Genomic DNA, 15,339 nt, shown 5'->3' on the forward strand with positions numbered 1-15,339 from the left:
TGTTTGGCCAACTGCCTGTCGCTTCGGAGAGGACTATAAAAACCCTGGAGACCCCCGCTCACTTTTGTGATCACCCCACTGGAGAAACTCGTGTCTATAGGCATCTTCAAAAGCCTCGAGGACTCGACCCTCCATGTTGGTAGCTATAACCCCCTTCCCCTCTTTTTCTGTCTTTCTTACTATTCTCTTTTTCTCTCCCCACTATCGCATTTGTTGGCACTAAATAAAGGTGCATTTGTGATTGAGTAAACTGAGTTTGTCCCCTGCTGTGTCTTTTGTGCTCTGAGATCCCTAAAACGAACCATCACGAACCCCGCTTGTGTGAGCGGATCGTGACAAGGGGGTCGGGGGTCTGTCTGCTCTTCAAGAAGGGACATGTCAGAGGAGCTGGGGAATTGTCCTGGATCTCCGGCACTGCGGCCATAGAGCGATCATCTCTTGAGAACTCCAGCGGCCGCCGTCCGCCCGGACTAGGATCCGAGCCCAGCCTGAGCTTTATTTCGGGGACGTGTGCCCAGCGGCACCCTGGCCATGTGCTGAGGGACGAACACAGAACGGGTGAGCCGAGAGTTGCTCGAGCGCTCGTCGCAGCCTGCGGCCCGGCCGGCGCAGCCCCGCCCGTGTCCCGGGGCGGCCCGAGGCGGGGCAGCGCCTCCGGCCGCCTCACAGGCCGCGGGCCGCCTCCTTCCCGGGCGCCCGCCGACACCGCCCTGGCGGCCCCGCCGTCCCCGCCGTCACCCGCCCGGCGCCTCCTCCGCCGGCGGGGGCCTCGGTGACGCCCCCGGTAAATCCCCGGGCGTGCCACCGGCCGTTGTGACGTCGCAGGCACGTTGGTGTTCGCGGCTCCGTTGCTGCCCGGAGCCGGCGCTCAGAGCTGCCCAACCCGCTCCGGGAGCAGCAGCACGTTGGCCGCTGGGAGCACTGCGCGAACCTGCCGCCGTCTCGGAGGATCCAGGCCGCCGCCACTGCGCGGGGCGACCTTGTGTGCCTTGTGCCGACCGCGTGTTCTGGTCCTCTTCGTTTCCCTGTCCCTCGTCCTCGCCCTGTCCCTCATCCTCGTCCCGTCCCTCATCCCCATCCACACCCAGGGCCCAGCAGCCCGCCGGGTGCTTCCTGCTGCTGACCGCCCCCGGCAGGGCCATGTGGTTGCACGCCCTGCACAAGAGAGTCAGGCGGCTCTTCAGCAGCAGGCGACACCAGTCGCCGTCCAGTAGCCCGTCCGGGCAGGCTTGTGCCGCCGCCGCCGCCGCCGCCGCCGGTACCTCCGAGCTCCGTGACGAGGTCCCGGTCGCAGTGCACCGCGCGGATGCCCGCGGCGACCCACAAGACCGAGAGAGGAGGTCAGTTCTGTGGGCCACTGATGGGACACCATGACAGCGCCTTCTGGCAGGCGCTGCTGCGGCATTTTCTGAGCTGCACTCCACTAGTCCTCAGCAGACTTCTTCTCTTAAGAAAAAGGCAGACCAAGAGCCTCAGCACGGTGTGATCAACACTCCTCCCCCACCCCCCCCCCCCACCCCCCCAGCAGCTTTGCATCCCATGTGGAAGCACCCGCCCTTAAGGCCGTGTGTGAGATCGTGTTCAAGCTAATGGCTTGAAAACCAAGATTTGTCCTGTCTTTAGAAGTGGACTTTAGATCATTGCTTGGAGCTGCCTGGTTGGCTTAAGCACTGTTGGAAGTGTGTGCTGGCAGCCTGCCGTTCTGCTGTGGTCTCTCTGCAGGACTGTTTCGTAGCTGCTCAGACCTCACCCATTCTCTTCCTGCCCTGTGGCTGACCAGTGCAGGATTGCAGCAGCAGCAGCAGCAGCAGCAAGGGAGAGGAACAGAGTCCGGGCAGGGTCCCCAGGGCTGTGTAAAGACAGATTGTTTTCATCTTTTGTCTGCTGGTCTGTTGAGAGCATCTGTTTAAAAGGGGTTTTAAGCAAAGGAACATTAGGTGGTATGAACGGGAGCATTGGGAGAAAGAGAAGCAGCTTATCTAAGGGGACATGATGGGTTCCAACCACAAAGAAAGAAAAAACGTCTTGATGCGTCAGGCAATTGAACAGCTTGCCCTGGGAGTTTGTGCAGCTAGATCCAGGGGGATTTTAAAGAGTAGTAGAAGGAGCCCTAAACAGCGTGGCTTTACCTTGTAGTCAAGGCTGCACTGGGGAGGCGGTGAGACTGGAGACATCCTGAGGTCACTTCTAAGCTGAATTCTCCCAGCTTTCATGTACTTGGCTTTCCTTTCACTGTGCTTGTAGGAAAGGGGGAAAGAGTTGATTTGGGAGCAAGCAGGGGAAAAAAGTATGCCACATTGGACATGTTTCTTATCAAATTCTGGATGTTTTAGGATTGCTCAGGCGTTTACCGCAAGCCACGAGGCTGATGTGGAGGAAGACAATCTGCACTTGCGGGAAGAGTTGGAGAAGCTTGAAGTGGAGGTATGGAAAGCCTGTCCCTACAGGAATAAATCATGGGGTGCTTGATGCTTTCTTGTCTGTCATGAGAAATGACAGAAGAGTGTCCTGGGAGCCAGAAGGAGAGAGATCTAAGGAAGTGGTGGTTACACTGGGCTTTGATCTTCCTCAGTCTCTCCTGCCTTCGTGCCCCACCATGCTAAAGTAGAGCTGCCTCTCTTCAGGGTTTCCCCACTCGTCAGTCAGGGGCGTGGGATTCCCTCTCTCTATGCTACATTCGAGGTCTTCCTGGTTCAAGAACGCTCCCCAGGCACCCTGGAGCAATTCCCAACTCCAGAGCAGGTCTGATGGCACAGATCACCTGGGAGCCTTTTCTGAAACGGTGCTCGCCAGGATACAGCCGCTGTCATCCCTCCTGGCCCCACCACGCTGAGGCAGAGCTGCCTCTCCTCAGGGATCCACTGCTTCCCGCTCACTGGGAGCCGGGCACCTCTCTCGGTGCTGCATTTGAGGTCTCTCTGTGTCACTTCAGAAAACTCCCTCTGGCACCACGCTGTGCTCCAGAACAAGTCTGCCACAGCGGTTTTGCTCTGACATTTCCGAGACTCCTTCCTTCTTTAGGAATAAAAGCATTGCAGTTCATGCTTTCCTGCAGTAGCAAATAAAGTGAATACAAAGAGCATCATCACAGGTCCCCAAAAAGGTTGGAGCAGCAGTGTCAGTGCGTGCAGCTGTGCCCTAGGAAATCTGTGGAGGGGTAGGAGAGGCCGCCGTAGATGATTTGGAATAACACAGCTTGTGTTCATTTGCTAGTCGAAGCTTTGAAGGTATTTGAGATGATTACAGTTCTTTGGGCAGAGGGTGTGGGCAGGTATCTGCATCACGTGAATCCTTGGGCAGCAGCTGACCGCCCTGTATAAAAGCTCACCTGACCACTGTGGATTCTTTCTGTGACTTTGCAGTTGCGGCAGATCGAAGAAAAATATCTCAATTCTGAGCGTTGTGTTCGTGACTTGAAGACTGCCATGGATGAGAGGGAAAGGGAAGAGCTAGCTGCTGCCCAGGAACTGCAGGACCAGCTGGGAGCATATTTTGAGAACCAGACTGCTGTGAAACAACTGCAAGAACACGTGCAACGGTAAGGGAACAACGCAGTGGGATGAGGTGTCTGTTGCTTGCAGGAATTGGGAGGAAAGCACAGGACACGTACTCTAATTTTGAAGGACGCCCTTGCTTTTGATTCTGTTATTTCACACTGTTCATCTGGAACTGGTCCTCTCCTTGGAGAATTTTCTTCAATAAGACCTCTATTTCTCTTTAAGCCTTGAAATGAAAGCCATCTGTTTGGAAGCCACTGTCCAGCAACAAAGCAACCGGATTGAAATCCTGCAGAGAGACTTGCCAGCCTGTGCCTCAGTAAGCTGCTCATGAATTGCCCCTTTAGTGACTCGTGAGCCTAGTTACCTATTTCTGTTGGGGAAATTTTATGGTGAGGTTTTCCCGGAGAGCCAAGGGGAGGTCCGTTCCTGCATTCTGCTGAATAGAGGCTGGTCTACTTCCTAGCCATCCGGTTTTGAAAATTTTCCCATGCTATAGCAAGTCAAACATAACACTCTAAAAGGTCAGGATTTGATAGCAGTACACTGATGTAGCTATTTTCTGCTTTAGACCCTTCATAATATCAGATGCTGCTTTGGGGTCTCTGATGTGTTTCATTTAAGGTATTCAGCAAGTTAACTGGTGGAAATTCCACAGGGTATATTGATGCCAAGCCCTTTATGCTAGAGACCTGGCTGACATCATCAGACAGGAACAAAAATTACACGTCCCAGAGATTTTGCTGCGCAGAATTGCTTTTCCTTTGGCTACTTGCTGTTCTCATGAAACAGTGAAGAGGACGGCTTGTAGTATCTGCAGAACTCAGTGTGAGCCTTGGAATGTGCCACTGCTTCTACACGGTGGTTAATTTTGGCTGAGACAAGATGTGACCTGAATTAAGAGAGATTTTTTGTTGTTGTTTTTTGTATTGTAGCCAGTGAACTAGGGTTCTTGTTACAACTGTAGTTGTCAATTATAGCTGAAGGTATTTTGAAAAACACTACAAGTACTAGTTGAATTTTGTGATGTACTGATACTATCAAGAGAAGTGGGAAGGCAGTCACAAATCCTTCCACTTTGATTAATAGGGCATGATTTTCAGGTGTACTGGGGATGAGAAAAGCTACTTCTGCCTGTTTTCACTGAGCATTCTTTACATCCCACGTGGTCTTTTCTCTCTCTCTCTCCCTCTCTCCCTCTCTCCCTCTCTCTCTCTCTCTCTCTCTCTCCGCACCAAATGGAAGAGGTGATGATTGCTAACAATTTTACAGTGGCATCAAACTTAGGGCCATTTTGATCATTGTTGCTGGGTGTAAATAGTGTACAAATAAAGGGGTGAAGAGGTTTTGTGCAATACTTACTTTTGTCAGTGAGGTGTAACTTCAATCTAGAAAGTCATAATATGCTTTCTTGCTTCCTGTAATGCTTGTATAGGTTCATAACCGCCTGGAAGACATGATAATGAGCTTACAGACAGCACAGGCAGCTGCAGAGGACCACCACAAGCAGGTACAGACAGGCTTCTGTTGATGACTGTTTTAGTCTTTGAATTTTTTGTGTATAGGTAATTGATGAAAAGATCATGTGGGCTGTGTAAGCACACAGCTGTTTAATACCCATCTGGTTTTAGGGCAAGGCACCCTCAAGGGAAAAGGCAGTAAATTTCCTAATTTTCCTACTGCTGTGTTTTGTATGTGTTGTGGTGTGCAAGATAATTGTATTCATCAGTGTGATTTATCTGATGAATTGTATTCCCCATCCCACCTGCAGGGAGTGAGCAAGTGGCTGTGTAATGCTTAGCTGCCTGCCAGGGTTAAGCCACAGCAGATGACTGAGAGAGTGGATGCTGTGGATAGCATGGAGATCAGTGGTTGAAAGCTGAGAGAGGAGACTGGACTTGACAGATCCATATTATCTTTGGATTTTTGTCAGAGCTTGCCTTGAGGCCATGTCAGGTTTTTTTGTGAGACCAAGTGTTTTACCTCCTCTGTGAGGACTTGAGAAAGTCATACACCCTAAAAACTTTTTTTTTTTAATCTGAGACTCTGTGCTAGGTGTTTTGTCACTTTTTGTAAAAAGCCAGTAAACATCTCTTGATTTTTCCTTTTTTTGATTTTGCAATTTTTTTTTTCCTTAAAAAATGGCACTAAAAGTATCTAGTCAACTTCCAGTCTTTATACTTGAACTGAATCTGCAAGTTCTGTTCAACTCAAATGCATCTGTTAGGCAAATCTTTGTCTCTTTAGATAGAACCATAAAAACCATAGTCAATTTCAAAACATTTTCTTGCTCTCAAGAGATGTACAGCTGTTACAGAAGCCATGAGGGTAGGGTATATTCTGTGGTGGGCACTAGAAATGCATACATTAGAAAGTATGTCATGAACTCTGGAGACCCTTTGGAAGAAAGCTACGGGGTGATTTTGTGTGTGTGTTTGTTATTCCCCAAAGTTCAACCTCATCTCACCACCCTTAGTGCATTCATTCTTTTTACCATCTTCAATTTTTCTTCTTGGTTATGTTTCCCAGGCTGTGTTTTACATTCCACATTAACATTAACCATAGACATTGGATGGGGAGAGGAGAGGGTTTGCATTTAAGTTACAGCTTTCTGTTGTAGTGTTTTCTTTACAGTCACCTTAGTTGCTTTTCTGCCACTGTTGCTTTTACAGGTGCAAAAGCAGAATGTGCTGGGTCTGACGTCAAAGGAATGGCAGAGCATGTGGGAAGAGCAGTTTAGGTCAAGATCCAACCTCGAAGAACGTGTTGCTCAACTTGACAGGGAAAAGGCAGACCTCTTTGAACAGGTAAATCCAGAAAATTCTCCAGGGACCTAAGCCAGTACCCAAAAGAACCACATTAACTTTTTGGTCAAGTTCTTACATAAAGAGCATTTTTTTATTACCCCTGCCATTCAGGCTCCGGATATGTTGTGATCTGGATGATCCAGGAAGCAAATGAAAGCTATCTGGATATCTTGTGTATGTTCTGGAGTGACTCTCTTTGAAAGAGTTCCTAGTATTGTTTGCATCAGTTGAGCACATCAAGCACTGTAGTTCCCCACTTCTTTCTTAGATTCCTTGTTTTCTGGGTAGGATTGAAGTACTGAAGGGAATAGTATATTGAAAAAATTCCCAAAGATCAAATTCCTCTGCCTGCTGATGAATAGTAAAAGCTTGAGACTGATTGGTATTCTCCCATAATAAGCATACATACATAATCCTTGCTATGAGTTGAGAACTCTTGAAAGTAGTCCAGTGTCTTTTCCACCTGTTTCAGTGGAAGCATCTATTTTTGTTCTTCAGTATTGACCAGTTTTCTGTGAAACCTAATGTGAAACTTGGCTAACAGATGGAGATGGACTGCAGCTTCTCTTGTGGAGAATGCTGAAGACACATACTGCACGTAGCTGTTGTTCTTACTCTCTGTGTGTGTCATGGGTCTTTTCTGTTTTGAAAGTGTGAGAGTGAAAGAAAGAAAGTGAAGCAACTGATGGAGTTAAAACGCCCAGTTGAACTCCGTCTGGACCAAGAAATGAGAAGAAACTTAGAACTGCAGAAAAACTTAAAGAGGTATGGCTTTTTGATATGGTGGAGAGATATCCCTGAATAGGAGTCCAGTTTTACTGAACTGTAATGTAAGGATAGGTATACATACTCCCTGAGCAAACTGAAGTCTCATGTTAGCTCCTGCAGGGTATGTCTCTGCGTGAGCCTATACTTACTTATAGCTGCAAGAGGAATTGCCAATCCAGGTTGCTCTGCAGTTCTCCAGGGGTGGGGAAAGGAGTCTTCAATTCATCTTTTCAGCTGAAATTTGGATGTGCCCGATGATTTGTGGCACAGGAAGAGCAGGCTTTTTCTCAGCAATTCCTGGTACTGTTAAGTATGTTAAAGATGAAGAAAGCTATGTCTGCACTCCTTACTTGAGAAAATATGGAAAAGGTTGCTTATTCCTGTGTTTCATTGTTTTCTGAACTGATTTGCTGCTTAGGTTGAAGAGACTTCTCAGTAGAGCTACAAAGAAAATACAAGTGTATGAGGAGAGAGAAATGGAGTCACAGCTTAATTTGAAGGGAGAAATGAAGAACAGATATTCTGAAATGGTCAGTGAAGTTGAGAGATTAAGAACAAAGGTGAGCTCTGCTTAATTTGGGGTTTGTTTGGTTGTGGCGTTACTTCTCTTCAAACCTGTGTGAAGCTTTCCCTGTATTTCTTGTCACGTTGATGATTTTCTTTCCTTAGCTGTATTTTAGATTTGATTGATCTCTCTTAATGCTTTTTCTACAGTTAGAGAAGCAGGTGACTATGACTGATACTGATGTAGTTGTCATTCTGGGCAAATATGCAATCCCTAAGTACAAAGCAGAATCTGCAATGGCACAGGAAGGGCGGACTGTCATGCCGAGGGAGGGCAAGCCAAGAGTGGCAGCAAGGCTGGCAGGGTCTATAACCTCATGAGCCTGGGGCCCATCCCCCAGGCACTAATCAAGAAGAACAGAACAGGTCTGGTGAGAGCAGGCAGGGTCAGCCAAGAGTGCAGATCCTCAGGCCAGGCCTTAGGGATGGGCAGTTCTCTGTCCATACCAGGACGTCATGTCTGTGGGTAAGGATCAGGGCTGACAGCAGCAGGCCTCAGCTCAGGCCTGGCCACAATGTGAGGCTATGGCAGCATCACCCTGGTCTGACAGACGGGTTCCTCCTCTGGAAGAGAGGGGAGAGGTACCGCTGTTGCTCACACAGCAAGAACAAGCCTTGAGCCCTGTCCCTGCTGGGACTTTCCTTTTCTGAAAAGTGTTGTTGCTGAGCAAGGAACAATGAGGAGAGGTGACACAGGAAAAGTGCTGTAACTCATTGCTCACTGTTAGCTGTTTCGGCCCATCTTGGCGTGGGGACCCAGAGGTATTGTTGCCAGAGATGTTTTTGAGGTTGCTCTGGCTGTCCAGTAGTAGCGTGTAAACTTTATGTACTTCTCTGCTCATTACTCAGATTCGTTGCTAGAGAAGCCACATTTCACAGTTATGCTCAGCTTTAAAAGGCATCATTGTAGAATCAGTTACTCCTTTGCAGTGGCCCATTTTTAGTCCAGAAGCTAATAGCATTTTTTGCATGAAGAACTGCACAAGGAATCCTCAGGTTCCCATCCTATCACAAATGGTGTGAAGGCTGATCTTGTTGGAAAAGAAGAGCCCAGTTACGTTAAGTTTCTTATACTGAGTATGCAGATGATAAATACAGTCTCCATGGACAACCCCTTTAGTGATTTTAACCGAATTCACTGCCTTTAGATGCCTCTCAGTTGTTTGTATTTCCCGTGTACAGGTTGCTGAACTTTCCCAGCAGCTGGACATGGAGTCTCAAAAAAGCATGCAGCTAGAAGTAGAAAACCGGGATTTGCGAGAAGAACTATCTACCCTGCATGGGAACTGTGAAAAACTGGAGAAGAGCAAATGCCAGCTGAAAGAAGAGGTGGCAAAACTCCAGCATCGCTTGGAGACTAACACGGTGGATCACAGCCAAATAGAACAGTATAAAAGAGAGGTTGATGAAAGAGCAGACCAAGAAATAAGACAAAAACTACATGAAGTCAATCTGTTTTTGCAAGTGAGTAACTTCTTGGCGTGTGTGTGTGTAGGCACTCTGTAAACTTTGGTTGTGGCCACCATTTCTTAGTGTTTTGCTTTAGGTGCCCGATTCTGTGTGTCAGCACTTTACTTGTGTCTTTGCCGAAGGGCAGTGGGTGAATGGCATATGGTTGGGCAGGAGTGCCCTTATGGTGTGTCGCGTGCTGGCAGGTCCCTGAATCAAAAGGTTGCCCAAGGCAGGTTTCCATTTTGCAGTGCTTGGGGCTCTCTCTGTCCTCTGGTCTGCTTCTCACTGTTTGTGCTTGAAAAGGTTTTGCCCCTTCTAGCTGTCACAGCCAGACCTACAGGTCTGGTTTTCTCCTTGTACAGGGGAGAGTGTCAGAAAAGAAGTGACTGAAGTTGCAGGTGGGGAGATCAGGAGGAGGTGAGGCATCCTGCTAAGGTCTTGGAGGAATCCTGTTCTCCATGCCCTGACCTACCGAGACAATGCCCTTCCATTAGTCGCTTTGAATAGTAGTACTGCTTTGGGCTTCATCCTGAGTGAAAAGAATCATTTACCCTGGTGGTAGCTCCAGGGTTCTGCCTTGGTTGCTGATGGCAGTGAGGAGGCACAGCCACCTCTCTGAGCCATGCTGGACCCAGGACGTTGGGTACATGCAGTTGACAGGTCGGGAGAGTTCTCATTTTTCTTTGTGGTTTTGTGGTGGTTGAAGGTGCACTGTCTCCTTCAGGCACAGGCAGCCTCCCAGGACAGACTAGAACACATCAGAGCAAGTCATCATGCTTCCCTGAGAAACCAGCTAAAAGACAGAATTCGAGATCTTGAATGTGAATTGGACAAGATAAAAAATACTCAACAAGAGAGTACTTTTCCAAAAGAATGTGCACAGGCAGAAGTGGAAAAGTACAAGGACCTGTATCAGGAGGAAGTGAAAACGAGACGATGCCTAGCAAAGAAACTGGAAAGGTAAGTCTGTGCTTCTTTTGGACTGGTAGTAAGAGAATCCTTTCTCCTGATGCATATTTCTTGTTAATTCCTCTTTTGCACCTGGCCAGCACTGAAAGCTTATGATGACATGTTTGTGGGGAAAGTACCTTAAGACCGTAACCGTTCAGCAGGCCTTCATTTCTCTTTAATGTTTCAGCAGGAACACAACTGATCATGGCATTAACAGGATACTTTTCAACTTCTTGTTTTAACTGGCAGCTTTTTTTGCCAGTCTCTCTAATCTCATCCTCTGTACAAAAGAAAACATTAATTTCATGTCCTTCATTGTTTGAATAAGGGTAGGCCTCTCAGAGAACAGCTTTCTGTTCTGTGAAGAAAAAATAGAAGTGGTCTTTTTTGGCTTCTGTTTAAGCAGTGGCTCTGAGCTTTGAGCTTTCTTTGGGAAGGGGGGCCAGCCCACACTTGTTACAGAGGTGACATACCTTCCAGAAGAAGCTATGTAAACACATGGCTTTCACAGGCGGCTTTCAGCTCTCCTGATGACCTGTCCTAAGGGTTGGTGGCACCTGCTGCTTCTTGCACCTTGTGTGACATCTTAGAAACAGGCCCTCCAAGCAAGCTCAGGTCAAATGATGTACTATTTTTGGAGGCTCTTCATCTCAGAAGTCAAATAATAGTCAAGGACCTGGAGAGTAACTTTGGGAAAGTGTTACTGCCAAAGGTAACTGGGCATGTGTTTCTGAACGTTTCAGAGCTAAAGAGAGACTTGAAGAAGCCAATGCCAAGCTCCTCTGGGAGCGCCATAAAAATGAATCCTTCATTACAAGCAGCATTGTCAGCGGAGGTCTGGCTGCAGCTCCAGTTCTCTATTCAACTGGAGTGGGACATTTCGGCAACAATTTGAGACTGGACAGAGCTCTCAATCTAGGAGGAAGCTCCCTAAGCTGATACGAGCCTATTTTCTTATCAAGAAGGAGGTTTGCAAGTGCTGTGGCCAAGGTAAGCATTTTGAAATATCATTCTCGACTGCTGAAGAGTAGCCGTATGCAAGGTTCTCCCTTTTTAGCCTGAAGTTAAAATCCACTTATTGTTCTGTGCCATACTGTCCAAGAGGCCAAAGCAACTGCTACTCCTCAGAACAGTGCACAGCCGTATGTTGTAAGGCTGAAGAGTTCTGGTCATCCACGTTGTAAGACCTTTCAAGTCTTAAAACCTGGTCTTCCCTCTCAGAGTCATAAATAGCAAGTACTGTTACTGGTCCGTGCACTGGAATTTGGAAGATGGGGCCTTAGCGCATAGCCAAAGGCAGGGCATGTCTGTCTGCTGCAAGTGTTGCAAAAAGATTTTGGGACTCAAGGCCGCTTGTTATATTTACAAACTGTCAACCTTCCATCCTGACAGCGGTGCCAAAGGCTGCTGCAAATGAATGTGGGTGTCTTGATGTGGAAAAGAATAGTGAACTCTGCTAGCTGCAGTCAGTGTAAATTGATGGATTTATGAATCCAGTTTCCCTACATAGTGTGAGAAAGGGAATGTTGGTTCCCTCTGCTCTCTCTCAACTTCTGTTCCTTTTCTGGTTCCATTTTCCAACTGCCCTCTCGTATCTTAGTGGTCTTTCTTTTGTGAGCTTTTCTCCTTGCCTCCTGTACGTGTCGGCCATGTTCTTGGTCTCACTGAACACCTTTGAACTTAAAGCTCTTCTTCTTTCTTCTTCAGCTCCTAAATCAAAAATCTTCTTTCTCTTCTCTGCAGCCAGATACGTGAGAAGGTTTGTAGCCTGTACTGTTTGACCTTGCGTGCTGCTGGAAGTGTTTTGTCTATTTGTGCTGCTGGGTGTTGATTCAAACCTACCGATGCATTCGCATTGGCCTAAAGCTGGAAATGCTTTGGAGTTGCTGGTTCCTCTGAGGGAAAGAGTAACTGCTGCCGAGTACTTCCGTGCTTTATGTCTTTGTGAAGTGACGGCTTCTGTGAAAGTTCAGCTTCTGTAAGATGGCACCGTATGTATGGATTTAATCTCTTCCGATGGAACTTGGTTAAACTAGAGGAGAAGGCTCTTTGCCCCCTTTGCCTGTTCTGACAGTGAAAAAGTTCTGGGTAGCAACAGTGGTTGGTTGTGTGTGCAGTAGCAGTAGTGCTCTGAAGTTGAGTTCCTAAACCCTGGGTATCATCTCACGGAGTCTTAGAGGATCCAACTTACTCTGTGCTCAAGAAGCTCTGTGGGTAAGTAGTAAGTCAACATCACTTCTTGAAACTGAGAATTACTGAGATGGTGACTGCAGCAAGTCACCCAGTATGTTACTGCCTGAAGAGCTGAGCAGTGAAAGAGGCGTGCTCAGGACACAGACAGCAACTTGAGGAATACTGGAATTTACTATAATGGTGAACTGCAGAGAAATGTGGAAAGATATGCTAAGCTAAGCAAAGCATATAATCATTGGCAAAGAATTATAAAGGACAAGCTAAGCAATTCACCTGATGCTTGCTATGAAGGAATGCCTATAGTGATAAAGAAAGATACATCCCCAGTTACTCAAATACTTTCCCATCATCCAAGTCTGAGACACCTCAGCTGTGAGAGGAAGGTGTCACAGTGAAGGACTGAAGAACCAAGGTAATTGAGAGCTCCTGTGATGCATCCACCTTGCAGGCCATCAGGCTCCCCCAACTTTGCTTGGACAGTAGCCCAACTTTTATACTGTTAAACAAACAAGCTGATGTAATATGTAATTTCATTCTCCTGTTGGCTTTCTCCCAAAGCCTGGCCAGGGCTCAAGGAGGAACCAAGGGAGTTGTCTTTGAACCTATAACCTCCTGGTTGGGCCAGATGTGGCCTCATGCAGTTTCTAGATGCAGAAAGGTAATTACATATTTTGCCAATAAATGCAACCATATAACAATCCTCCATTAATGAACAAATATATATAGATAACATTTAATTGGAAAGTTCATCTGTAAGTCAACTTTGGGTCTGGGTCTGCTGTTCAGGCCTTGGTACTTCATGCCTTCTCCAGAGGGGGCAGGAGGACACTGGAGACATTGTCAAAGTCCTCAAAGGTGTATTTTTGTTCAAAAGCCTTTTCATTCCATTTCAGAGAAATGCATGTGTTGGCCTTATTTCCACCTATTTCTCTTTCCTCGGGCGGGGGTGAGAATCACAAAAAGGTTACTGGAATAAATAGGAGGCAAACAAGACCTTTTTCTTCTCTTCATTCAGCCACACATGTTGCAGAGGGCCCTGTGGATCTTCTGGTCGTTGTGCAGGCTTCATAAACCGGGAAAGTGCTTTCTTCCACCAGCTCAACTACTACCCTTTGCTTAAGATTAGTCCTGCTTTAGGTCATCTTTTGGTCTAGGCCTTAGATTTCCTGCTTCCTTCCACTACCCATGTCTCATTTCATGTTCTGGAGGGATCTCTTTTCCCCAGGATTTTACTCTCCACACTTGAAAAAACACTTGAGGCTTGGGGGGAGTTTTTCTTTTGGCACCGCTGTAAGAGTTTGGCTCCATTTCTGTTACTCCACCCCCTGGTAGTTACGACTCCAGGAAGGAAACAGTCACAGGTCTCTCAGCCTTTCCATGCAGCTCATACGGCCCAAGGCCTTTGGCATCCTCTTGGCCACCACAGGCCATCATCTCCAACTGGTATGATATTTTTAGGTTTTACCACGTTGTCCATGTGGTGTAAGAGTGTTTTAGGAGTTCTTAACAGTTATATTTGGGTCATATTATGTCTTAACTGTCTATCCGGTGTAGCATTCTAGGTACAGCAGAAACTGGTTGAAAAAATCACTATGGAGTTGACAGAAGGTAATGTGTCATTGCATTAGGAGTGGTAAGATAAAAGGTGACCCTTTCTATGTCTCAACAGCTTTCAAGCCCTTGTTTTCAACTTCCTCTGCTAAGCACAGAGATTTTTTTCTGCTAGCTCTCTAGTTCAGGCTTGAATGTGAAAAATTCCTGCTTCCCAAAATATTGCATAGAATGTTATGCGCTTGCCTAGAAAATAAACAAGCAAAAAGAAAACAGACACACTCGGTTTAAGATGAAGTTGCCCTTCACTAGAATTAATCTCCAGCAAAAAGATCAAAGAAGCCCCCAGATTTTTATTGATCTTTATAGACTTCAGCCATCCCTTCCTTCCCTGCACGTGGATTGCGTTCAGTACTAAGCCATACCGTACACCTTCTCTGCTGTTAGGTCTTGATTTTTCTTGCTGTGATTCATGGCTTGTCTTTGTAGCCTAGGTGTTGCAGTCTTGTATTGAATAAGTAAGGAGAACATGACCAGGAATTGTGGTGGTGTTAAAGGTTTTCTAATAAGTTCGATGTATTACAGTTGTTTTATGTACCTTGATTTTCTGTACCTTGGTTCACTGTACGCCAGTTCAGTGCTGTTCCTATTTTTAGACTCCCTCATGTTGTAGCCTCCCCCTCTGCCTCCCTCTGCCTCTTCCTGTCTCCCCAGTTACAGTCCTTGATTGGTTAATTCTTCCCGCCTTTGCTGACTGTCTGTCATCCCTTGGGGAGATCCTCCCTCCCTGCCAGTCACTCAGGGCCTGTCCCCCAGGTCTGGAAGCTTCGAAGGGAGCTTCCCAGTGACTGGCTGGTTGAAGGGCTCTCCCCTCCCTCCCTTCAGTTATGGGTTAGTGTTACTGTCTATGATGTTAATGAATCCCCTCCTCTCTTACCCCACTGGATGTATGAGTAGCCACCCCGAGTCTCCGCCTTCTGTATAAAACCCCCTGCCTCCTAAGGCTCAGGGTCTCTCCGAGGCTCTGGTCTTAGGACGAGGGTCCCCTCCCTCCAATAAAGCCTAAGCTTCAGTTTGCCTCCGAGAGTCCCGCCTTTCATTCTTCCAACACGGCAAAGCGGCAGGGCGAGTCGGCTGCAAAGATCCCACCAAGATCCTGTGGGGGCATGTCGGGGCTGGCCAGGCGTAAGAAGACACGCACCACCACAAGGAATAAAAGACAACATTTCTTTAGGAAGAGATCCTTCAGTGGTGTTTAGGCAAACATGAGTTCAATGCTTGCAACATGGAGCATAAAACACGCTCTGCAATTTGAGGCCAGGTGTCCAAAGAGGAAATCCACCTGCCCTCTTAAGGGCCACTGGAGTCATAGGTAGCCTCCAGAATGTCTGTCACCAGCTTTAGAAATGCTGTTGTATTGTTCTATGTGTATGCACATAAGCAAATGTGCACAAAATGTTCTTCCTTTGTGCCCAGCTCTTCCCACGTTAAGTGTCCTTGGAAAATTTAAAGTCTCGTTCAGGACTGCAGACTGTTGTGTCACGTAAAATGTTATT

The 15,339-nt window shown here is 47.2% G+C and overlaps 1 protein-coding gene across 1 annotated transcript; it reads left to right on the plus strand.

The window, feature by feature from the left end:
- Positions 1–1,140: 1,140 nt before the first annotated feature.
- Positions 1,141–13,840, plus strand: LOC136290078 (ankyrin repeat domain-containing protein 26-like). The gene is made up of 12 exons (XM_066184520.1): positions 1,141–1,340; positions 2,334–2,424; positions 3,363–3,538; positions 3,723–3,816; positions 4,933–5,007; positions 6,170–6,304; positions 6,957–7,069; positions 7,491–7,632; positions 8,819–9,100; positions 9,813–10,048; positions 10,783–11,029; positions 13,795–13,840. The coding sequence occupies exons 1-11, from the start codon at positions 1,141–1,143 to the stop codon at positions 10,976–10,978; spliced, it is 1,740 nt and encodes a 579-aa protein (XP_066040617.1). The 3' UTR covers positions 10,979–11,029; positions 13,795–13,840.
- The last annotated feature ends 1,499 nt before the right edge of the window (positions 13,841–15,339 follow it).

The sequence above is a fragment of the Chamaea fasciata genome, unplaced genomic scaffold (assembly GCF_029207755.1).
Source record: "Chamaea fasciata isolate MVZ Bird 193981 ecotype frontalis unplaced genomic scaffold, bChaFas1.0.hap1 SCAF_5, whole genome shotgun sequence".
In the NCBI taxonomy this organism is placed as follows: domain Eukaryota; kingdom Metazoa; phylum Chordata; class Aves; order Passeriformes; family Sylviidae; genus Chamaea; species Chamaea fasciata.

Bases quoted from the DNA above. Each gene is read 5' to 3' on its own strand.
- LOC136290078 (XM_066184520.1), top strand. From the start codon at position 1,141: ATGTGGTTGCACGCCCTGCACAAGAGAGTCAGGCGGCTCTTCAGCAGC. The intron at 2,425-3,362 runs GTATGGAAAGCC...GTGACTTTGCAG, and splicing joins TGGAGAAGCTTGAAGTGGAG to TTGCGGCAGATCGAAGAAAA. The intron at 3,817-4,932 runs GTAAGCTGCTCA...ATGCTTGTATAG, and splicing joins ACTTGCCAGCCTGTGCCTCA to GTTCATAACCGCCTGGAAGA.